Source organism: Gorilla gorilla, chromosome 2 (assembly GCF_029281585.2).
Source record: "Gorilla gorilla gorilla isolate KB3781 chromosome 2, NHGRI_mGorGor1-v2.1_pri, whole genome shotgun sequence".
Taxonomy (NCBI): domain Eukaryota; kingdom Metazoa; phylum Chordata; class Mammalia; order Primates; family Hominidae; genus Gorilla; species Gorilla gorilla.
Window position 1 is genome coordinate 53,209,344 of NC_086017.1, and position 24,109 is coordinate 53,233,452.

Sequence of the window (24,109 nt, forward strand, 5' to 3'; positions counted from 1 at the left end):
GTGCTTCATTAAGCAGGTTTTCTTGGGTGCTGCTGCTTCTGTTTGATGAACTTGGTTCCTCTCTCTCATTGTACTCATTTTTCCTACGTTCTTGGGGATGTTAGTTGTTTGTTCATCTCTGTTTTTGAGATTTCCAGATACCTTGTCTGTGAATATGGTGTCTGAGTACTCTAGTGATATGGGAGAGGAGCAGGGTCATACAGCTAACTGGGAAGCCCTGGTATCTGGTCTTACTATTTGTTAGGTTGTTAATATACCTCTTGGACACCATCCCTCTCTCAGTGTTCCTAATGTCCACAATAGAGAGGAACATCCTCAACTTGATAAAGACAATCTACAGAAAACCTGGAACACATGTCTGCGTGGACATGCTTGGGGCTAGTGTAGAATTATAAGGTAGGAAATTAGTCCTCAGTTAATCCTTCTAATGGTTGTCTGGGTGCAGTTCTTTCCTGTTTGCGGTGTGCCTCATCTAGAAAAGAGCACCACAGAAGCTCCGCCAGCTGGGTTTTGGGGCTCTGGCTTCCTCTTTCAGTCTGATCCTACCTGCCTTCTACTGTTTCTGTCGTATCTAGGGATTTGGGAAGAGGGAGGGTAGCTAGATCATGCTCATGCACTATTGATTCAGTCAGCTCTCTGGGCTCTCAAGAATGTGTATTAAGTTGATTTCACAGAGTCAGAAAGGATAGGGGGAAAAAGAATCTGTGTGAAAAATCCTGGAATCTCTCATTGCAGTCTGTGAAATTCCTGTGGTAGAGTGCAGTGCAGTGGTGTACACCGTGGAGAGCTCATCGCTGCTTGTCACATCAGTTTATTCAGTGGAAGAAGAGACAAGGCAATGAACCTGTGCCTGCTGGGCTAAGACAGGAGTAATGTCTTTGCTCTGAGTGACCAGGCTCTGCTGAAACCGATGGATGTCTGGCTGCTTGTCCTGTGGGGTGGCCTGCTTGTAGTGAGGTTCCAAGTGAATTTCTTGATAAGTAAAGGTTTTGTCAGAGCAGCATTAGGAAAGAACTTACTCTTTAAAAAATGATACTTTAAAATTTTCTTCATTTTAGAAACTCTAAAATGGGAAAATTGTTTCTTAAATAATAGATTCACAACTTTTCAGTAGTTGTAAAACCCTGACATTATTTATGACCTTTTTCTACTTTCCTAAAAATTCTTATTTTCAAGTTAAAATGAGTTAAATTTGGTATTGGGAACTTCGTCATCTCACCTAAGGTTTGGAGTCTTCTAGGATGTTACAGATCTGGATTTAAAAACCCTTATTTTAGGCGTTTCCTAGTTTATAGACTATTTCAAAGATGAAATATTCAGTCTCTGCATTAATTCTTACTACCAATTATGCAGTAATCAATGAAAGCTGAATTACTTGAAACATGGCTCCATATGGATACAGTGCAAATGTTTGGATTTAGATAAAGTCTTGAATATAAACAAAAAGCCTATATACACTCTCTACAGCATTTCTCATTTGCAGTTCAGCATTTAATGGAAATTGTTTAGAGTCATGGGGTGTGTCCTCACACATATTGGTGTGTAAAAAACTAGACATCTTTTCTTTATAAATCTGTATTTTGTCCTACATTAAAATACTACTTTTTGCCTGCTCTAAGTAAACAAGGAATAGAGAGGAACATCAACTTTATAAAGAGAATCTACAAAAACCCTACAGATAACATCCTACTTAATGGTGAAAGACTGAATGCTTTCATCCTAAGTTGAGAAACAAGGCAAGGATGTACACATATCACTTTTACTCAACATAGTACTGAAAGTTATATAAAGATAGGAAAAGAAGAAATTGTTTCTGCTTTCAGATGACATGAATGTGTATATAGACAATCTCATGGAATCTACAGAAAAATTCCTAGAATATCAAATGAATTCTGCAATATCACAGAATATTAGATCAACACAAAATCAATTGCTTTTCTGTACTGATAATGAACATGTAGAGACTGAAATTTAAAGTCATGCCAAAGGAAGTGAAATACCTAGATACACATCTAACAGAACACATCTAACAAAAAAATAATATTAATGATAGAAATCAAAGAAGGCCTAAATAAATGGAGAGACATGTGTTCATGAATTGGAATAAACATACTACAGATGCCAGTCTTCCCCAAATGGATCTAGATGTTTAACATAATTCCTATCAAAACTCTGCAGGGCTTTTGTAGACATAGACAACATTATTCTAAAATGTGTCTGGAAAGGCAAAGAACCTAGAATAACTAAAACAATTATGAAAAGAATAACGAGAGAAGTCACTACCACAGACACTCGGAAAAATAGTTTGACAGTTTCTTAGTAAATATGCTCTTATAAAACTAAATATGCAATTGCACTCCTGGGTGTTTGTCCCAGAGAAATGAATACCTGTATTCACAAAAATCTGTACATGGATGTTCATAGCAGTTTTATTTATAATAGCCATAAACTAGAAACAGCCCAGGTGTTATCCTTCAACATGTTAATTGTTATACTGTGGTGTATTCATACCATGGAATACTATGCAGCAATAAAAAGGAATAAACTATTGATACAACAACTTGGATGGATTTCAAGGGGCAACAACAATCATCTCAGGTTACATGCTATATCATTCCATTTATAAAATTCTCTTGATATAACAAAACTATAAAAATGAAGAACAGATTGGTGGCTGCCAGGAATTAGAGATCATGGTGGGTGGTGTGCCTGTAAAAGATAGCATGAAGGAGCCTTGTGGTGATGGAGCACTTCTGTGTCTGGTGGTTATACAAATCTCCACATGTGATAAAAATTTCATAGAAACTACATACACAAATAAATACATGTGAAATGATGAAATCTGAATAAGCTCTGTGGAGTGTACCAATATCAGTTTCCTAGTTTTGATATTTTACTGTATTTAAGCACGATGTTACTATTGGGGGAAACTGGGTGAAGAATACATGAAACTTACCTGTCCATTTGTTTTGTTGGCCACTCTTGTGAATCTATAATTATTTCAAAATGAAAAGTTTGAATATAGATACATATTATTCATTAACTGGAAGGCAAGTATCCCAGTGTGGGTGTTTCTGGCTTATTGTGTAGTGTGGTTTTAGTTTTTAGCAGTAATGCCTGATGATGGTCTGGGAAAGAAGGTTGATGTGACAGAAACACACTATATTTTGCAGTGTTCAAATGCATTCTAACAAATGTCAGTCTTAACGCTGGTATTTTTTATTTTTAAAAAATAAATATAAAACCAGATAATCAGCAGAAAAATTTCTCTACTGAGGGAGAGCATTTACCCCTCACCATGTTAAAAGTATGTACTTGTATTTTAGAGCACTGATTCTTAACTTTTTCTGATTCATAATGCCTTAAAATCCTCCATAATGAGGAAGGATATAGACATATCTTAGAATTGTGTTCTTAAGCATCTTTATTTATTTGGCTTAACTTACTACGTGTAAAGAACATTTTAAAATCCAGTATGCATTTAAACATTGCTATCCCTGGTCTATCTGAAATGAATTGCCTTGTCTTGTGAAAAGGTAAATTAATAAAATATAAATTGAGACATTCTTTATAGCTATTAACTTACTGTTTCTTATCATTTGTATAATATGCCAGTTTTTGGAAATCTTGACATATTCAAGCCAAGAGTTGTACTTAAGACTGTCATTTCTTTCTGTCTACCCTAGTCTGTGATAAAATAGCTCCTCAGTAGACTCTTTCCTATAAAAGAGTCTTTTAGAGAATTTTGGAAATGGGTGTCCACCAAAAGAATTGTGATTGTAGCATTAAGTATAATGTTAAAATGTTTAAATATTTTTTAAAGGATCACTCCTGCTTGTAAGATAGTACAGCCTAAGTAAGCCGTAAAACTTTTGGATAGAACTTTGAACTATTTCAGAAGGACATAAATGAAGTCAGGCCTTGTAGTGTGTGCCTGTAGCCCCAGCTACTCAAAAGGCTGAGGCGGGAAGATTGCTTGAGCCCAGGAGTTCAAGTCCAGCCTGGGCAAGATAGTGAGACTCCATCTCTTAAAAAAAAAATTTTAAAAAAAGGTGATAAATGAATCAGCAATTTTCTCTTTGGTTTATAAATAATCTGCAATTATAGCTGGGTATGGTGGCACACACCTATAGTCCCAGCTACTCAGGAGGCTGAGACAGGAGGAAGACCACTTGAGCCCAGGAGTTCTAGGCTGTAGTGTATTATGCCGATTGGGTGCCTGCACTAAGTTGGACATTAATATGGTGACCTCTTGGGAGCCATGGTTACCACTAGGCTGCCTAAGGAGAGATGAGCTGGCCTAGTTCGGAAATGGAACAAGTTAAAACTCCTGTGTTGATCAATAGTGGGATAGTGCCTGGAAATAGCCACTGTGCTACAAGCCTGGGCAAGGTAGTGAGGCCCCATCTCTTAAAAAAAAATCTGCAATTATAAGTTGTACAGAAATCAATAACACCTTTTATTTCAGATTCCAGAGATGCTATTAATGTATTTATTTTTACAGTCCTTCCCAAGTGGCACCAAATTTGAATGTGTAGTTTCATTTCCCATTTTAAGTCATTGTTTATTAGAAACAAATGTTTTAGTAACGTTTCAGTTTTTCAGAGGACCTTCTCTTCCCAGAGGCAGAATTTGTTTAACTTTTATATTACTTCCTCTTGTACTATTTACCATTTGGATATACAGGCCCTGATGAGTTCTAGATTAGAAGACGTTAGGCTTTTGTCACAGGGACTACTCCTGACTATCGAGTTTGGGATTATCTGCTTTAAAGGGATGATTTGTGCCTCTTCTATGGTTAGGGAAAGAAGTTTGATCTACTTTAAAGTAGCACCTCAGTAAGTTTTATTAAAAATAATAACTGCTTGGTTAAGTGTGCCCAGCACAAACTGCGTTGCAGCCTGGGGCCCAGGCATAGTCACCAGTGTAATATTAAATTGTCAAGAAACGAACAACGTATCCATAGAAATGTAGCACACACCTTCCATCACCCAGCTGCCAGATGAAATGTCACATACTCTGAAAGATACTTTATACATCTATAATGTTATCACTTGTCATATAAAACGAGAAGGAAAGAATGAAAATCTTTTCCTAAGCTTCCTGAAATTTCACACGCCTATAAGAAACAAATATTTCTGAAACCACAATTAAAAATTGATCTGGCATAAACCCTCTGTAAATAAAAAGTATTTAGAATTAGTAAAGATTCTTGAGCATGAAATGTTTATGGGAGGTATTCTATAGGTACCATATAGGTGGGTTTTTCAGTCATTTAAAAGTATTTGAGCAGACTGAAAAATATGATAGAAATCATTTATGTGTTTTTTATTTTCCCCACTGATTTTTAGCTGTGGTACTTATTGTTCTCACTGTGTTATAAGGCTCAGATCAAACAAAATATGTTGATACAAATGTATAATTTATTCTAGTTTAGTGGCAGGGTAGGATTTAAACTGGTGGCTCTCAGTGGTCACCATCCATCAGTTTCACGTGGGGGAGATTTTTCAAAAATACCTATGTTGCCTGGGCCCCACCCCCAGAGATTGTGATTCAGATTGACTTGGCTTAGGGTCACATTCAGAAGCTTCCATGCAATTATAATATGCATCCAGCCTTGACTACTGCTGATTTTAACCTATAGAATCAAATATTTTTAGACATTAGTGGAAAAAGATATTTTCAACATTTTAAATTCTGATGTTCTTTAAAAATTGTTTTTAACTTCTTTAAAGAGTAAACGGGAGTATTTCTTTTTTGATGTTGATAATTGGAGCTTAATTTTTTTTTCTTCCCTGCCTCCCATTTTTAACCACTCTCTGCTCATTTAGGGATAAGTGAAAACCACGTTTTAGACCCCTTGGAAATTTTTTCTGATGTGTGTCCTCAGAACCAGTGTCTGGAACTTCAAGCTAGACCCCCCTCCCCACCCCCTTGGAAACTCCTCTGCATTGATTGCTTGTCCTTTTCTCTTCCCTGAGGAGCCCAGAGACCTTCCTGCCTGCTTCCTTTCCACTGCTGTTCCCTGGAGCTTCTGATTAGTGCCCCTGGTCCTGTGCAGGTCAGATTACCACACCGCCTCATTCCAACTCATTTTCTTGGGTTCATAGTACCTTTGCAGTTTTCTAAGGGCTCTTAGTGCTTTTAACTAGAGAGGGATTTTTCGTTTGTTTGTTTGTTTTAAAAGGGTCCTTAGTGCCTCTTACTCCCTTCCTCTAAAATCCTGTGTAAAATGACAAAAGTGTGCACAATTGATCATTTTAAGTTCTAGTACATGAACAAAAACCAAAAGTTAATATTTATATAAATTTCAAAGCAGAACTCATACGCTGAATCTGGGTAGTTTGTCTGAACTTCCTAATGGGGCTGACTGGCATAAGTGTGTGTATTTTAGAAAGACAACAAGAGAAAGGAGGGATTTTAGGGGCAGGTTTTCTTTCCTTTGTTTCTTCTACCACGGTTCTCTGATGTGGAAAGTTCCAGATGAGAGGAGGATCTGGGGCTTTGGGCAAGAGTATGTTGGGAATTGCAGTGGGGAGCCGCTGTAAGGAGAGAATTCCTTGGGTCAGCAGACTGAGGTAGCAGTTTCAGGTAACCCTTACTCATAAGGAAAACAATGTTTACCCTTTCTTTGTACAATTCAAGTTGGATCATATTATTCCTCTGCTGAAAACTATTTAGAGACCTTCCATTTCAGTCTGAATCAAAACCACCATCCTCACCGTGGCCAACACAGCCCAAAAGATTGGCATCTCCATTTCTTCCCAGACTTTCCTCTCACTGCCTTCCTAGTTGCTTCCTCAGCTCCAGCCATGCTGCCTCCTTGCTGTTAGGCACACTCCAAGCCCGGTCCTACCTCAGGGCCATCCATCTCCCTCCTCTGCCTAGCCACTCTTGCCCCTGATTTTCTTGCCCACATGTCACCCCTCAGTGAGGCCTCAGCTTCTTCTCCAGAGGTGTAGGGCCCCAGCACTGCCTGTTATCTTTCCCCACTTGACTTGCATCTCTGGGCTCTGTTACCTCCATTTGTGAAATGGGGTTCATAGTTCCTGCCTTTAGGATTATTGAGGGGATTAGATGAGTGAATACATGTAAAGTACTTAGCATAACGCCAGACACAAAATTAGCCCTCAGTCCATCAGATGTCACTGTCTCAGTGCTGCTGCTTTGGGAAACATCACGGGATGCTTTATGTTTCTATGATGTTGCTGCTGTGGTCCCAGAGGGACACTTAACATTAGATCCTGGCCTTATTTTCCTTTCCTGCCTCTTTCTCAATGTGGGAGGAAGAGTATCCGAGGTACCCTTGTCCCCTTTGGAAATTTGTCCTCGGGAATTTCTGAAATGTTGGCTGCCGTGGGAAAATGGGGAGGAAGGGCAGGCCCGGGACCTTTGCTCCTGTGTTTTTCTCACATGTTTTTAGTTGTATTTAACTTTCAGAATGTTATGTTATTTGTATTTAGAGAATAGGTTAACTTCTAAAGTAGGGATTTTTCTTTCTTTTTTAAAATGTTAGATAAAAAAAGAAATGAAAGTCTTGGTGTTTATTTGATAGCAGGTTAGTTTCTTAGAACTTCAGAAGGGCTTTTCAAACCACTCAAAACAGTAGCTATTTTAGTACAGAAATACATATGGAAGCTGAATCAACTTACATTCACCTTAGGTCATAACATGGGAAACCTTTAGGGAGTTGAAAATATTAAATTTTCTTTTTTTTTTTTTTTTTTAAACTTTTTGAGGTAAGAAATGTATGCCTGTTGAAGAAGAAAGATAAGTTTGCAAGACAAAAAAAATCAGCATTAGAGCAAACTTTCTAACACAATAAATTTGGAATTGTGTTATTCGCATTGCATGTTGCCGAACAGACTGAACTGTTAAAAGTTGTTTTAGCGTTTTAGAATGTACTAAAGAATCGAGTCCGGCACGGTGGCTCACGCCTTTAATCCCAGCACTTTGGGAGGCCGAGGCAGGTGAATCACATGAAGCCAGGAGAGTTCGAGACCAGCCTGGCCAAGCAGATGAAACCACGTCTCTACTAAAAATACAAAAATTAGCCAGGCGTGGTGGCGCATGCATGTACTCCCAGCTACTCAGGAGGCTGAGGCAGGAGAATCACTTGAACCTGGGAGGCGGAGGTTGCAGTGAGCTGAGATCGTGCCACTGCACTCCAGCCTGGGCGACAAAGCGAGACTTTGTCTCAAAAAAAAAAAAAAAAAAGATTCGGTTTGTTTGTTTATATGCAGGCTGCTATGCTTGATCACTCTTGTGCTCACTGAGATGGGCCAGGTGGGACTAGTTAGTGACCGGTCTCAGTTCCTGGAGAGTCCCTGTCCCAGCATGTTAGGAGGTTGCATGTGTGGTCATCAGGTTGATCTATTAGCCTTATATACAGTTGTAATAAGAAAGTATTTCTAGTGTAGTGTAAACAGTGCCTAATTTAATATTTTTAAAATTTTAATTTAGAATTATTTTAAACTCTGAAACCCAAGAAAAAACATTACAAGTTCTCAGCCTTTGTAATACTGTATCTGGTAAGTCGGAAAACAAGACCTTTTAGAGTGAGACCCTCTTCATAGATATATCTAAATCTCGGCACCTGGGATGCAGCCAGGCACAGAGTAGGCATACTATTTTGCTGAGTAAAAATAAAAGAGGGGCTGTGGATGGCTAAAAAAGGAGGATGATGAAGTTAGGAGAACACATGCCCTGATTGCCCTTTCTCTTTGGAATTGGATGGGGCGATGCCAAGCCTGCCTCACTCCAGATGGCTCACTTGTCCCCCTTGCTCAATAGTAAGGGCCTTGAGAGAGGGGACCGTGTGTTTGTTTATATTTTGTCAGTGTCCTGTCACCTGGCAAACGTAACAAGCTCGTAATATTTATTTAAATTAATGTTAACAGAGATGAACCAAGGAAATGAAGATTACATTAATTGTGGTTACCCTCTGTGGCTCTTCCCAATCTCTTTGCTCATGTCGTAATTCCTTTTCCTTGCCTTGTATATGTTATATTTAATGAGTCCTAGACTGTTAGAGGACCCAGTGAAAGCTGTGATTCCTGTTTTCAGAGAGATACAAACATACATTTTGGGTTAGTTTCAGAGGTGTTTATTGAACACTATGAAGCCCTTTTTTGGATCTGATCTTGCAAGCTTATGAGGTTGAGTAACAAGTGGACCCGCAACTATGGATGAACACAAACAGTTTTGAAATAAGCTTTGGAACATAAAATACACATGTAAAATAGTGTTCTTATTTTTGTGCCTTTGAATACGTGACTCATTCATTGCTGTTTTATATACTAGATCTCCCATTTTCCCTATTGTGTTTTAAATTTCATGGATATGACTTGAATAGGAGATTGTAATGGAAAATTGGAGGTAAGGTTATAAATGGGTCTGTTTCCAAAGGAAACATCAAGTCATTGGTACAGTATTCTTTTTATTTCCTAAAGCCAGACAGACTTGTAGATGTTTGGTATATTTTATATGGTTTTCTTAAAAACCCATTTTGTATAAGAGTTCGTATGCATCAACTCTCCACTGACATTTGGAGGCCCCTGTTAGGGTTTAAGAGAGACAACATGGATTGGGAGCTCCAGTAGGTGGAAGGAAGCCCCTGAGATGGTGTGACTGATTCATCACCACGTTCCAGGTTGTGATTCTCAGTTTTGTATTCAGTAGTGATTAGTTTCTAGAGGACTGAAACTGGCTTAACAAAGTGTTTTGTGTATATACTAATGTATACACTAGAACACCAATCAGTTGATTTACAATGAGACGTATTAAATGTTAGTCAACGCCAAGCTTGTATTGTATCAGAGTAGCTGGGTTTTTTTTTTCCCCCCAAATTTACCTATTTTCAGAGTTTTAATAAGATATTCTACCAAAAAAGCCTGTTTATTAGTGCATAATGTAAGTTGATTAGGTTTAATCATTTTTAGGAACATTTGTGATCCATTGAAACTCTTGAGGTCACACTTTTAAGATTCTTATATGAATTTTTGCTTTAGATCTAGAAAGGGCTCTTCATGACTTTGAATTTTAGCTCATGTATTCCTGTTACTCCCAAAACTTTACAAACATGATTTTTTCAAGGTTTTTTTTTTTTTTTTTAAGTTATTATAGCAGAACCTTCATTTGGCTGAAACCCATTATGTTCCATCTGGAGGCAGAAGATTCTCTTGGTTTTAGATTAGTTCTAGTTTTGTACTCAGTTATCAGTTTGTGAGGTGAGGTACCTTGCCCTGTATCCCATTCAAGGCTGTATTATCAGTGTCAGTAAACAACTTCATAAGAATTTCTTGGGTTTACCATCTAGCTTCAGTATCAAAATGAATTTATTAATTAGTAGAGGCAAGAATAGAGAGAGAACTTGAGTGTCCCCTGACTTTGTAACCTTTGACTCTTCCAGCTGTTGTCAGGAGAACAAAGGGGACAGCTTTTCATATGGTAAGGAGTCTTTCCAAAATTGTTTTTATGTTACTTTATGTAAGATAAACAATCTTCAGAATCCTTAGCTATCCATGAATCTTACCAATTAGAGGACTGCCTATTGATCACTTACCAGTTTTTGAGTTGTCCTAAACCCAGGAGAGCACCAGGAAGCAAGCAAATAAAGACTCCTGGTAGATGAAATGGACTGTCCTAAGTCCATGTACAAAGCTCATGTATTTTGCTCGTAGCTGTCATTCAGGGTCTCACTCAGACCCTTATTTAGTTAATTTTACGTATAATTCTAGCAAGTTCAGTAAATTCGTATTTCCAGCTGTCAGCTGATAGGTAACAGGGACCTCCTAAAGTCAAGTGCCCTGACTGATAGCAGCAGGATGAGAAAGAATCATGAAATCATCATCAAAAACTTAACACAGTGTGCGCCTCTCCTTGCCACCTGAAGTCTGAGTGTTTAACAGTGCTTATGGGCACCTCTGGAGGTAAGGCGAGGCGCCTACTTACCATGGAAGCAGCTCTAAAAGGGGAATCTTTGATGGAAGATAAGATGGAGGCATCTTTTAAAGCCAGGTGGTTGTTACTTTCTGTGTGACATAATGAACAGGTGAATTTTGGCAAGTCCCAGGGCACAAAAAGTGCGGTGGTGCTGTCTCACCTAGGTCCCTTCATTGCCAGCTTTTTAGGTTTCATTATGATTATATCTCAGCACCTAGCACAGTGCCTGGCAAATAGTGCTGCCGCACATTTGTTGAATATACATATCAGTGTCTGCTTTGTGGCTTTTTGGCATAGAGACTGATGCCCCCAGGGGCACTGCTGTATCTTAGCATGGTTCTTCAGCTGGTCATTCTGAGTGATGCAGAAAAAAGAACAGGGTCTAATCATTTTAAATTTCTCTATTATTAGACAACATAAGAGGAAGAATTAATTAATTGACTGGAAAAATTCAACATTTGGAGAAGAAATGATTGATTTCTGTGTATGTCTATTTCAAAATAAATTCCAGGTGAATTAAGGATTTGTGTATGAATAATTAAGAAAAAAGTGAATATTCATATGATCTTGACCTTTCTAAGAAAGAGTCATAAGAAAAAGGGTAGTAGCTTTGATTACAGTTCATGGATGTAGTACACATATTCTTCGAAACAACATTATAATGCAAACAAGTTGGGGCAATATTTGTAATATAGGAAATGGTTACTATTCTTAATGTAGAAAGAGTTCTTACAAATCAATGACAAACTCCCCTATAGACAAATGAAAAGAAAATTTATTAAAGAAGTTATGTAACTAGCCAGTAAAAGAAGAAAAGTTTAACCTTGCAAATAATTAGAGTATTCAGGACTTAGTAGAAAAGCTACAGTGATAAAGACTGTATTGGTAGGCCAGGCGTGGTGGCACACGCCTGTAATCCCAGCACTTTGGGAGGCCGAGGCAGGCAGATCATGAGGTCAGGAGATCGAGACCATCCTGGCTAACATGGTGAAACCCCATCTCTACTAAAAATACAAAAAATTAGCTGGGAGTGGTGGCGGGTGCCTGTAGTCCCAGCTACTCAGGAGGCTGAGGCAGGAGAATGGCGTGAACCCGGGAGGTGGAGCTTACAGTGAGCCGAGACCGTGCCACTGCACTACAGCCTGCGTGACAGAGTAAGACTCCGTCTCAAAAAAAAAAAAAAAAAAAGGACTGTATTGGCAAAGGGTAGACTGATAGATCAGTGAAATAGAATAGAAAGTCCATAAATAAACCTACACATATGTAGCCAGTTGATTTTCAACGAAGGTGCTAAAGCAATTCAGTGGAGAGATGGCCGTTTTTTCAGCAATGCTGTGGCAACAGTTGGATATCCATATGCAATAAAATGAACCTTGATCAGTACCTCACGCCATTTGTAAAAACTCGATCTGTGTCATAGACATAAATGTAAAATGAAAAACTATAAAACTTCTAGAAGAAAACATAGGGGATCTTTGCAACCTTAGGTTAGGCAAAGATATTTTGTACAGTACCAAGAGCATGATCCAAAGAAGAAAAATATTGAATAATTCACCAGAAAAGACATAATATGTCATATAAGCACATGCAGATGTTCCACACCATTAGTCATTAGAGAAGTGCAAGTTAAAACCACACCTATTAGAATAGCTAAAATTTTTAAAACTGACAATACCAAGAGCTGGCAAGGGTGTGAATGGAGCAATTGAAACGCTCATACATTTCTGGTGGGAATGTAAAATCGTATAACCAGTTAGAAAAATCATTTGGCAGTTTCTTAGAAAGATAAACATACACTTACCCAGCAATGGCCCAGCAAACTCACTCCTAGGTATTTACCCAAGAGAAATGAGAATTTATGTTTATACAAAAGCCTGTACACACTTTCTTTGTGACTTTATTCATAACTGTCCCAAACTGAAATAAGTTGTGGAACATCTACACAATGGAATACTACTCAGCCATGAAAAATGGTGACCTATTGATGTGTACAACAACATGAGTGAATCTCAATGCATTATTGAGAAAAACCAGACTGCAAAGACTACGTACTCTGTGACTCCATTTCTAGGCAAAACTTGCAAGGACACACAATAGCTGTGGTTGTCAGGGGCTGGGCTTGGGGAAGGGATGACTACAAAGAGGCACAAAGGAAATTTTGGGGTAACACAGCTGCTCTGTATCTTGATTGTGGTAGTTGTTATGTGACTGCATTTGTCAGAACTTGGAGAAATGCACCCTAAAAATGGTGAATTTTGTTGTATATAAATTATACCTTAAAGAAATTAGGGAAAAAATAATCAGGCCAGTATACATTGAAACAGATCTTTATAATTTTACCTAATAGGCTAATAGTAAGGATTATCTATGGTGTTGGTGAGGATGGGGCCCTCCCACAGGCTGCTAATAAATCTTACTGGCGTTAGGCTGGGTGCGGTGGCTCACGCCTGTAATCCGAGCACTTTGGGAGGCCAAGGCGGGTGGATCACAAGGTCAGGAGTTCAAGATCAGCCTGGCCAACATGGTGAAACGCCGTCTCTACAAAAATTAGCCAGGCCTGGTGGCACGCGCCTGTGGTTCCGGCTACTCCGGAGGCTGAGGCAGAAGAATCGCTTGAACCTGGGATGTGGAGGTTGCAGTAAGCTGCGATTGTGTCACTGCACTCCAGCCTGGGTGATAGGGTGAGACTCTGTCTCAAAAAAAAAAAAAAAAAAAAAAGAAAATAAATCTTACTGGCATTAAATATGCACTACTTTCATAATCTGAAAGAAGTAAGTGTTAATTTGAAAAACAGGAAATGTGTGGTTATATTTGAGAGAACTTTTCTAAACTTTTAATACGAAGGAAAATCTGAAAGTTATAATCCTACATGGAACCAACCAGGTTGTGTATTGTAATTCCTAGAAAGATATACTGATTTTTTTTAATACAGGAAAATAGGTTGCATACATTTTAAAACCACGTCTGATTTAGGTGTTATGCATGGAGAACTAGCCAAAACAAACATTTCAAGAGCTAATATTTTGAATTTTGAAATTTGTTATATTAAATTTGCTATTTAAAGTTCATTTCTCTTTACTCTCAAATGAGGAAGTTAGTTTCCTGGCAAGCTTAAACATTTTAGAGAAACCTGCATAATGTATCTTCTGTTAAAGAACATACCTTGCTTGACTTTTATCCCCAGTGCCCAGAAAGCTTTGTTTCATTAAACTTTTTTTGCTTTTTGAAAGAGAACCCATTTTCTTAGCCTGCCATTTGCAGCAGGTGATTTTTATCAACTGGTGTTTTAATAGCTTGTATATTCATCTTATGTTAGCACACCTCAGCCTCACACAAAAGACTGTGTTTTTTGGTTTTGTTTTTTTTGTTTTTGAGATGGAGTCTCGCTCTTTCACCCAGGCTGGACTGCAGTGGCGCTATCTCGGCTCACTGCAAGCTCTGCCTCCCGGGTTCACACCATTCTCCTGCCTCAGCCTCCTGAGTAGCTGGGATTACAGGTGCCCGCCACCGCGCCTGACTAATTTTTTGTATTTTTAGTAGAGACAGGATTTCACTGTGTTAGCCAAGATGGTCTCGATCTCCTGACCTCGTGATCCGCCCGCCTCGGCCTCCCAAAGTGCTGGGATTACAGGTGTGAGCCACCGCGCCCGGCCCAAAAGACTGTGTTTTTAACATCAACTTAAGAAAACATCAAAATACTCCACTAGCTATCAAACTAAAACGTTTAGTTGGTGGACACTCCAAATTTATAAAATGCTGATTCATATAGGTCTCTAATCTAGTTGCATTTGACTGACTAGACAAATAGAATTGGACATTTTTAGATGTGGTGCTAAATTTAAATGTTTCTTCTTTCTAGTTCGAAGTTAAGCATATAAGCCTAAAAATTGCATTGCATTTGTCATAATCTTGTGGGAAATTTGAAATGTGAAATCACTGCTTGAAACTAAATTTAAAAAGCCACTCTGTATCCCTGGTGAAGCAGTTCTCCAATGGGTCCCCCCTTGGATGAGTATCCATATTGAAACTCAGCTAAGCAGCCATCAGAGGATTTGAACCAGGTCTCTCTGAAGCTTTAGGCCAGGCATGCTATTTTCATTAGGCCACACTGAAAGAAATCGCCCAAGTATGATGTTTTCGCCATCTTATCTTTCCGTTTTCATTTGTAAAGTACTCTTCCTGAGTGGTACCAACAGCAGGTTTGTAAAATGATTTTATGAAGGAATGCTGAGTTGGAAGGGTGTCTGCTGCTTGTCTGGTTTGGATTTGTGTGAATGTGTACAGTCCCACAATATGTGATTGATAACACTTGGACTTCTTGAACTTCTTCTGTTTTAACTTGAAAAAACAAGTTTGCACAGGGCCTTAAAAAGGTGACTGAAATAAACTGCAGCTTATCTTCCCTGATTTATCCCACCACAGTCTGCTCTGAGCACTTCTTAGTCTCCTTTTCTTCTTAGCTGTGTGTGTGTGTGTGTGTGTGTGTGTGTGTGTGTGTAGGATTGGGAATAACCACCACCTTCTTCTGTACCCTAAAACTCTGCTTCAGCTGTCTTTTGAGGGGGCCCCACAATATTTGCAGAACTCTTTTTAATTTCAGGTTTTCATTCAGCAAACTTGTGTTGAACAGGCCCTGGCTGAATGTAGACTAGGGCCTGCTCAACAGAAGGCCCTATTCTGCGCTCAAGGAGCTCCAAGTATTGGAGGGAAATAGAATATCTGTAATCACAGCCCATTGTAATGATGCTGAAATTGTTAGGTAGCCCAGGTTTCTAAGTTGGAGGGCAGTGTGGGAAGACCTTGGGGAAGATGAGGATCATTGGAGGATTTGAAGCACGTCCTAGAATTGGCAGTGCCTTCTTGATCTGGAAGTCAGAGGACCCTCAGAGTAGGGAGTCTGGGATGTCTCCTAAGTTTAGATTGTACCGACCAGGGTAGATGGGGAGAAATAAACTTGGGGGAAAAAATGATAAGCTTAGTTTTAGCAGCATTGATTTTTGAAGTCCCCAAGGGACATTTAGATGAATTAAGATCTGGGAAAGGAGTGTTTTAAAGTAGGTATCAGATGATGGCATTCATTCTTTCTAGGGGAAAAGGAAACATTTCCCTGTTAAATAATAAAACCTTGCTTCTAACTAGAGTATCGATAAAACCAGGAATACTAGACATATCAGAAAATAGATCTAAAAACTTGTCCAAGTTCTTCATTCCTTTTCTGCTTCTTTCGTATGCTGTTAGTTCAAATGATCTGACAGTTTTCTACTTTTGGAATGCTTTCTAGTCATGTTCCTTAAAACTAACCACTGATCTTGTTTTACAAGAAAGAATCTTTAGTAACCAAAGCTCTACATGATTTTGAATGCAGACAAGTAGTTCTTCCGTGTAAATAGGAATTCAGATGGATAAACATGGGCAATTAGGTTTCTGAGTGTCGTACAAAAAACAAAGGTCTTAGGTTTTATTAAAGAACTCCTGGGACCTCCACACTTCTGAAACAGTACTTGCTATTCTAAGAAAGCATTGCCTTCTACATTAGTGTTAGGTCATATGTCAGTGGCTTGTGACCGTAGTTGGAACTGAAAAGTGATTGCATAAATCCTGGCAGCTGTGAAGTGGTCTTGTAAAAGGTGCCCCTATTTTATCTGCTGTGGTTTTAGAACATTCTAGTTCTATTGCTTCTTTCATTATTTATGGCTATACTGATAAAGCTGATAAAAGGAAAAAAATAGAGGTTTCTACCTAAAACCCTTCTTCTGGTCTTCCCATTTTTATTATTTTCTAATCCTCCTCTTTTGTTGTATAGATAATTCAGTTTAGAAATGACTTTTTAGGAAACCTCTCAGTAGTCCTGAAGTCCCCTCCCCACCCTGTTGGCATTTGCTTTTCCTCAGATGAATGATTAGCATGTTCTTTTATTCTGTTTTGTTTTCATTTTGATCTTAAACTCTACCCCAACCCTAGAAATAGCATAATTCAGTTATATTATATAGACCTGCTAAGTGTTAGCCAGATGAGACTTCAGTGCTCATTTCTGTGACCTTATTTCCAGCTAGCTTGAAGGCAGCCAGTAAGGGGAACTTGTAACTCCCACCCTTTATATTATGAAAAACTTCATTATCTCTTTACTCCTTCCCATAGTTCCATGAGTTGGGGTTTTTTTTTTTTTTTAAACCAAGCCAATTACATTTATTAAATATTTCCTTTTTTTCATTTTTATTAACCAAGTGCCTATAGGTGGGTCTGAAATAAAAACATACACTTCAGATAGTCGTATCTATATGAAATTTGATTCAGATGGTTGATGTTTGTTAACCCGTGGGTCTTTAATATGAAGAGACAGTTCCATTAACATTTTTTAGAAATGATTATAATAAGGTCCCCTGTACATTTCGCTCCATTACACCCCCATCCCCCATTTACGGTTTCAGTGATCCCTTGCAGTCTTAGGATCTCAAGCTGAGGCTGTGGTCTGTACCTTAGGAGTTTGTAGTTTTGTTAACACGGTTTTTTTTTTTTTTTTCTTATGGAAAAAGATAATTTAAAATATTCTCTAAAATAAATGGTTTTTCTTTTTTCTTAAGAGATGGGGTCTGGCTATGTTTCCCAGGCTAGAGCACAATTGGCTATTCACAGATGTGGTTTAGCACACTGCGGCCTCAAATTCCTGGGTTCAAGTGATCCTCCCACCTTAGGCTTCCTGCTAGCTGGGACTGTAGGCATGCACCACTGTGCCTGGCTTAAAATGAATGTTATATTAAGACAGGTACCACTTCCCACCCCCATTTGTGGAGGAATATGGTGGATAATTTTTGTTGATGCCATTCTTAGTCCTATAATACCAGATGTCTAGTTCTGGGGACCCAAGCTCCTGAATCATCACCTTTTTTTTAAAAAAACTGAATTACTAAGAATAAGAAGCTTTCCCTGTTTCTTCTCTCTCCCATCTCAAACTGTGTTGGCTTTGTGCCTGCTTGAACTTACCTACTGTCTGTTTCCCACATCTGTTTCACTGATTTCCACTGGAGCATCCTTAGTGGCTTGGGAGGCTTGTAAGGGCAAGGGCATCTCTTACTCATCTCTGTCTGCTATGCCAAGAACAGTGCCTGCCACAGATGAAGCAGGGCAGGGCAGCAGCAGCCACCTTTGAATGTTTTCTCTGTGCTGAATACTTAGCATGGATTCTGTTTTAATTCATTTAATGTCCATAGCAGCTTTACAAGAAAGTAGATTACTATTAGTACTTCCATTTTAAAGATTGGGAACACATTTTAAAATAATTTGGTTAAAGTCGTAGCGCTCTGTGGAGTGGCCTGTTTTTATCTCTTTCCTTTGGCCTTTGGGATGAAAAAGTAAAATTATTCAAAGACAAAAGTAAAGTAAGAAGAGAAATAAAAAGTCTGGAAAATGAGGTGGATGGATCATGAGGTCAGGGGATCGAGACCATCCTGGCTAACACAGTGAAACCTCATCTCAACTAAAAATAGAAAAAATTTGCTGGGTGTGGTGGCGGGTGCCTGTAGTACTAGCTACTTGGGAGGCTAAGGCAGGAGAATGGCATGAACCTGGGAGGCAGAGCTTACAGTGAGCCGAGATCGCACCACTGCACTCCAGCCTGGGCGACAGAGTGAGACTCCGTCTCAAAAAAGAAAAAGTCTGGAAAATAAATATATGGAATAAATGGCCCCTTGAATAATCACATTGTCTCAGTGGGAGAGTCATTTGCCCTCTCTGAAACTTAGTTACCCTGCTGTTCTTTTCTAGTTTAAATGCTTCAAATTATGTCATTTAGCTTAGCCAACTACTTGACATAGAATTGTATTTCTAATTTTTTCAACCTTTTAGCATTTCTATATTTAGAAATTATTTGAGCCCTAACTGGAAACTGTGGGACTGTATATTTATGTTGCTTTTCTTCTTTTTTATTCTTCTAATCATGTATCACATCATAACAAGCAGAGTGTGTTAAGGTGATTGGACAAATCATCCTGAAGAGAAAATTTCCAAATAATTGGACTTCTTGTTGTTTGTGAGGCTAATCTTTAACAGAAAAAGAAAGTTTTCTTCGGTCAAATAAGAATGTTGGGTAATTGTTAGTTGATATTTATATTATTCATTATATTTTTAAAACATTATTTTGAATAATTGCACTATCAGATATCCAGTTTGGCATGGACAAGAGGTAAAAAACCAAACTAGTTTATGTACAGTTATAGTATGAGATAGTAGTGGAAATAATGTAATTAAACTCATTTTATAAAAGTTGATGTTTTGTAGGACTTATATGGAAAGATATGAATTTACTGTATTTCAAATACATGTGTATTAGTGGTTAGGTATGATTATAAGTAGTCGCATTAAACATTGTCAATATTTGAACAATAGAAGAAAAAGTTTTTAACTACCTGGATTTTTATTGTTTATGTATTTTCATTGTCAGCCATTTAAAATCACCCCTTTTTTTTGCTATGGAGGGACAGCCAAGTATATATTATTTTTTAAAACTTGGTAGGTTTCCCTCCTTGGATAATGGACATAGTTGGAAAGGTGGGATTTACTTTACAGTGAATTTCTGAAACATAACTTTTTGTAAATGAAGTGCACATTGCAATAAAAGGAGAATAATTGTAATTGCCACTTGTTCACAGTGGTGGCTTGGGAGTTGGGACAAGTGACCCAAAATAGCAGATTTGAGTGGTACAAAGAGGAGGATTTAAGTTAAACATCAACTATATAAATTTCCTTTCAGAAATCTTAATAAGGTACTACTAGGACTGGGGTTATAAATTCATTTCACTGGCTATTTAAAGAATAGATGTGACTAGTCGCCATTATTAAGATATGTTTGATTTTTGAATGGGGCTGGCTCTCTGGATTCCAAAGTCAAGGCAAAGAAATGACAGTGAATGGAGTGGACTCCTGAGTCAGCTTGCTGTCCTAGGGCAGATAATGCATGCATTCAAAAAGCAATGTCAGACCTCTTAGGGACACTGCAGAACCAAGGGTTTGGACTGAATGATCCATAGGTCTCTTTCATCTTCAATTACATAAATGTTTAATTTCAGTCTGCTTTTTTCATCTGATTCATTAGTTTCCATCAGAGTATCCGTAGTAAAATTTATTGTACGTATTAAAAAAATCACATTGTATGTAACTTTTGGGTTTCTGCCTTTGTTGCCAATCTTTGTTTAGTTTGAACCAAGGAAAAGATATTTTATTAAGTTTTAATTATCTTGGGAAATAACATGGAACCTACATTATTTTGGGTGTTTTAAGTTTAAATGGAAACAGCAGTTGAATGTTAACAGATGTGATGACAAAGGCCATGTGGTCTGCCCTTCCATTCTCTTTTAAGCCTTTTGTGGTCTAGAATACTTCTTGAATTCGTTTCTTATTATGTGAATGTTTATATTGTCATGCCTGTTCTTTAGTTTCTGGAATGAATGAATGATTTGTGATGCCTTTCCTAAGTCCTTTCCATCTTAAAAATTTTTTTTCATCTGAACAAAAGATCATTTTCCCATATGATTGATGGGTTTGCTTTTTATTTAATGATGAAAGAGGTAAGGAGTTGTTTGTTACTGTCAGAGTTCGTCTAATGCTAGAGTTGACAGGTCCTTAGATGTCAGCTAGCCCAGCCTTACCATTGGTGCAGAAATGCCTTATGCAAAATTTTAGACAGATGTTTGCCCTGCCTTTGCTGGAATACTTTTAGTGATGGATAACTCACTGCCTTTTCTGGTATTGTAACGGCTCCATTGAGTAGTTCCCCATTTTTTAGCTGAAATGTGTCTCTTAAGTAACCAAGTTTCATCCTCTGGAGTAATATATAAGCAGTCTTTTTCCTGATTGACTATATTGATGGCCATGTTTCTTTCCTCCTTGAGCTTTAATTTTCTTGCGTATAAAATGACATGAGTTACATCACCTGGTTACCTTACTAGCATTGAGGTAAAGAACAACTTGACATAATTGTGACCTTAGGCAAAATTCTTTTCCGGTCTCAGAGTATTAATATATTAGTTTTATTTCTGGTATATATTCTAATGGGAAAAACAGCAGTGTGTTGTCTGTTGGCTTGGGCACCTGGATACTTTTCAGTTGATGTTATTGCTCTGTTACCAAAGGCATTAATTTATCTCTTCATCGAACATTTATTGTAAAATTACTGTAAAAACATTGAAGAAGACAGACACCTTCCCTGCCCTATTGGGGCTTCTTTTCCTTCATGGATGTTTGTACTTTGAGATATAAATGCTTTTGACTGCTCAAGATAAAATAATATTGTTAGCCCACTTTTAATGTCTTTGGTTTTCTAATTAGTCCAATATTTTAAAGTATGTCTTTGATTTATAGATATTTGGAGTCTGGGAGTGATCCTTTTCATGTTGGTGTGTGGGCAGCCGCCCTTTCAAGAAGCCAATGACAGTGAAACACTGACAATGATCATGGATTGCAAATATACAGTACCATCCCATGTGTCTAAAGAGTGTAAAGAGTAAGTAAAACAAAGTATGTGGAAACCTTAAGGACTCAGATTAAAACCAGAAGTTTTAATTCCATTAATATGTCAAGAAAATTTGAGAGGACTTCAAACATCCAAGCATCTGGGTTGATTTTAATTTTTGAATTTAATATTTCTGCTGTTCTTTCAGTGTGTTTGGTCGGCGGGGGTGGGGGTGGTTAGCCCCTGAATATGATCTGAAATTTAATATTAGAGTACAAAATGTATTCATCTATTTCTTATTCAAGAAATTTATTACATGCATCTTCAACCTTCAGGAGTGGTGGTTATTTCCATGGGAACTACCATGGGAATGGGTGGTTAATACCATGGGAACTACTTTTCTCTGCATGAGCAAAGCAAGATCACCTGGAATTGTTTTAAGTTCCAGAGAAGAGTTAGGGCATTTTCTTTCCTGAATAGACCATCAACACACTATTTTAGGGTTTACATAGTATGTCTCATAATTTTCTTCACACACCTTCCGCTAATTGACTAAAGAGCTGTTTAGGTTTATGTGACTATGGGAAGCCAGCATAAAAAGTATACTCAGTTATTTGGAATTTAAAGTAGTACATAGTACTATGATATGTGTAGTGAGAAATATAGTAATGGAATAGAACTGTTGGAAGTTCAGTATTGACATTTGAAGTGACATTTTTTAATGAGCTCAGCTGAGATTATAGCCACTACTTACAGGACTTTGCTGTAGAAACAGAGTTTTGAGTTTCTCCTATCAGCTGGTAAGAAGGAAATCTGATTGCCCGAGGACTTTTTTTCTCTAAATGAAGCCCCATCTCAGGTGGATGTTTAAGAACTTAGGTATTCAAGGCCGAGGCAGGCAGATCACAAGGTCAGGAGATCGAGACCATCCTGACTAACATGGTGAAACCCTGTCTCTACTAAAAATACAGAAAATTAGCCGGGCGCCTGTAGTCCCAGCTACTCAGGAGGCTGAGGCAGGAGAATGGCGTGAACCCTGGAGGTGGAGCTTGCAGTGAGCCGAGATCGCGCCGCTGCACTCCAGCCTGGGCGACAGAGCGAGACTCCGTCTCAAAAACAAACAAACAAACAAACAAAAAAAACAAAAAAACTTAGGTATTGAAACTCTGGATTCAAATATTGACTTCTCCATTTACTAATGATGTCAGAGTGGTAGAAACTACCATATAGGGTTATTGTGAAAATTAAATGAATTAATATGTGTAAAGCTCTTAGCTCGGTCCTTAGCACATAGGAAACTACGAATATTGATGATGATTATTTTTATGACCTTACTGTTAACTATTCTCTACCCCAAGAAGCAGGGCAGTTGTCTGGGGGCATACGTTGTCTGCATGTTGGATGTTTGTGATGCATGTTGTAATTCAAGGAGTATTTCCAGAGCTTCTACTGAAAAAGCTTATTTTTATATTGATATATATATCATTCAAATAAGTATACAATGTATATGTAGTAAAATGAGGACCTGTGTACCCATTATCTAGCTTAAGAAATAGAACAGTTCCTAGTATCTTAGTAGCTGTCTGTGTCTCCCTCCTAGAAGGATTATTTTTAATAATTATTGAGGCTGGGCGCAGTGGCTCACACCTGTAATCCCAGCACTTAAGGAGGCCGAGGCAGGCAGATCACAAGATCAGGAGTTCGAGACCAGCCTGATCAACATGGTGAAACCCTGTCTCTACTAAAAATACAAAAATTAGCCGGGCATGGTGGCTGGCGCCTGTAATCCCAGCTACTCAGGAGGCTGAGGCAGGAGAATCACTTGAACCTGGGAGGTGGAGGTTGCAGTGAGCTGAGATCATGCCACTGCACTCCAGCCTGGGCGACAGAGTGAGACTCTGTCTCAAAAAAATAGTAATTATTATTGGGGCCAGGCATGGTGGCTCGTTCCTGTAATCTCAGCACTTTGGGAGGCCAAGATGGAAGGATCATTTGTGCCCAGGAGTTCAAGACCAGCCTGGGCAACATAGGGAGGCCCTGTCTCTACTAAACAAACAAACAAAAAGAAAAATTAGCCAGTTATGGTGGCTCACACCTGTGGTCTCAGCTACTGGAGAGGCTGAGGTGGGAGGATGGCATGGGCCTAGAGGGTCGAGGATACGGTGAGCTGCGATTGCACCACTGCACTCCAGTCTCGGTAACAGAGTAAGACCCTGTCTCAAAAAAAAAAAAAAAAAATTATTGGGACTATTTAGGTTTTTAAAATTTTTTCCTATTTCAGTTTTGCTAAGCTGTGTTTTTTAAGGGACATGTCTGCTTTATCTAATTTTTCAAATGTATTAACCTCAAGTATTTATATTATCTTTTTTATTTATTTATTTATTTATTTATTTTTGAGATGGAGTCTAGTGGTGTTCCCAGGCTGGAGTGCAGTGACACAGTCTCGGCTCACTGCAGCCTCCACCTCCTGGGTTCAAGCGATTCTCCTGCTTCAGCCTCCCAGTTAGCTGGGACTAGAGGTGCGTGCCACTGTGCCCAGCTAATGTTTGTATTTTTAGTAAAGGCAAGGTTTTAACATGTTGGCCGGGATGGTCTCAATCTCTTAACCTCATGATCCGCCTGCCTCGGCCTCCCAAAGTGCTGGGATTACAGGCATGAGCCACCACGCCCAACCTATAATATCTTTTAGTTATATTTTTTAAGTCTATAGGAAGTGTGGAT

General features: G+C 38.5%; 1 protein-coding gene across 6 annotated transcripts in view; it reads left to right on the top strand.

Moving 5' to 3' along the window:
- The window catches only part of SNRK (SNF related kinase), a 64,645-nt gene that overhangs the window by 24,303 nt on the left and 16,233 nt on the right, over nt 1–24,109 (top strand). For all 6 annotated transcript variants that reach the window (XM_055381407.2, XM_004033946.5, XM_055381408.2 and 3 more), the window contains one exon: nt 21,298–21,439. In XM_055381407.2, the coding sequence (XP_055237382.1) occupies nt 21,298–21,439 (142 nt within the window). The remainder of the gene's footprint in view (nt 1–21,297; nt 21,440–24,109) is intronic.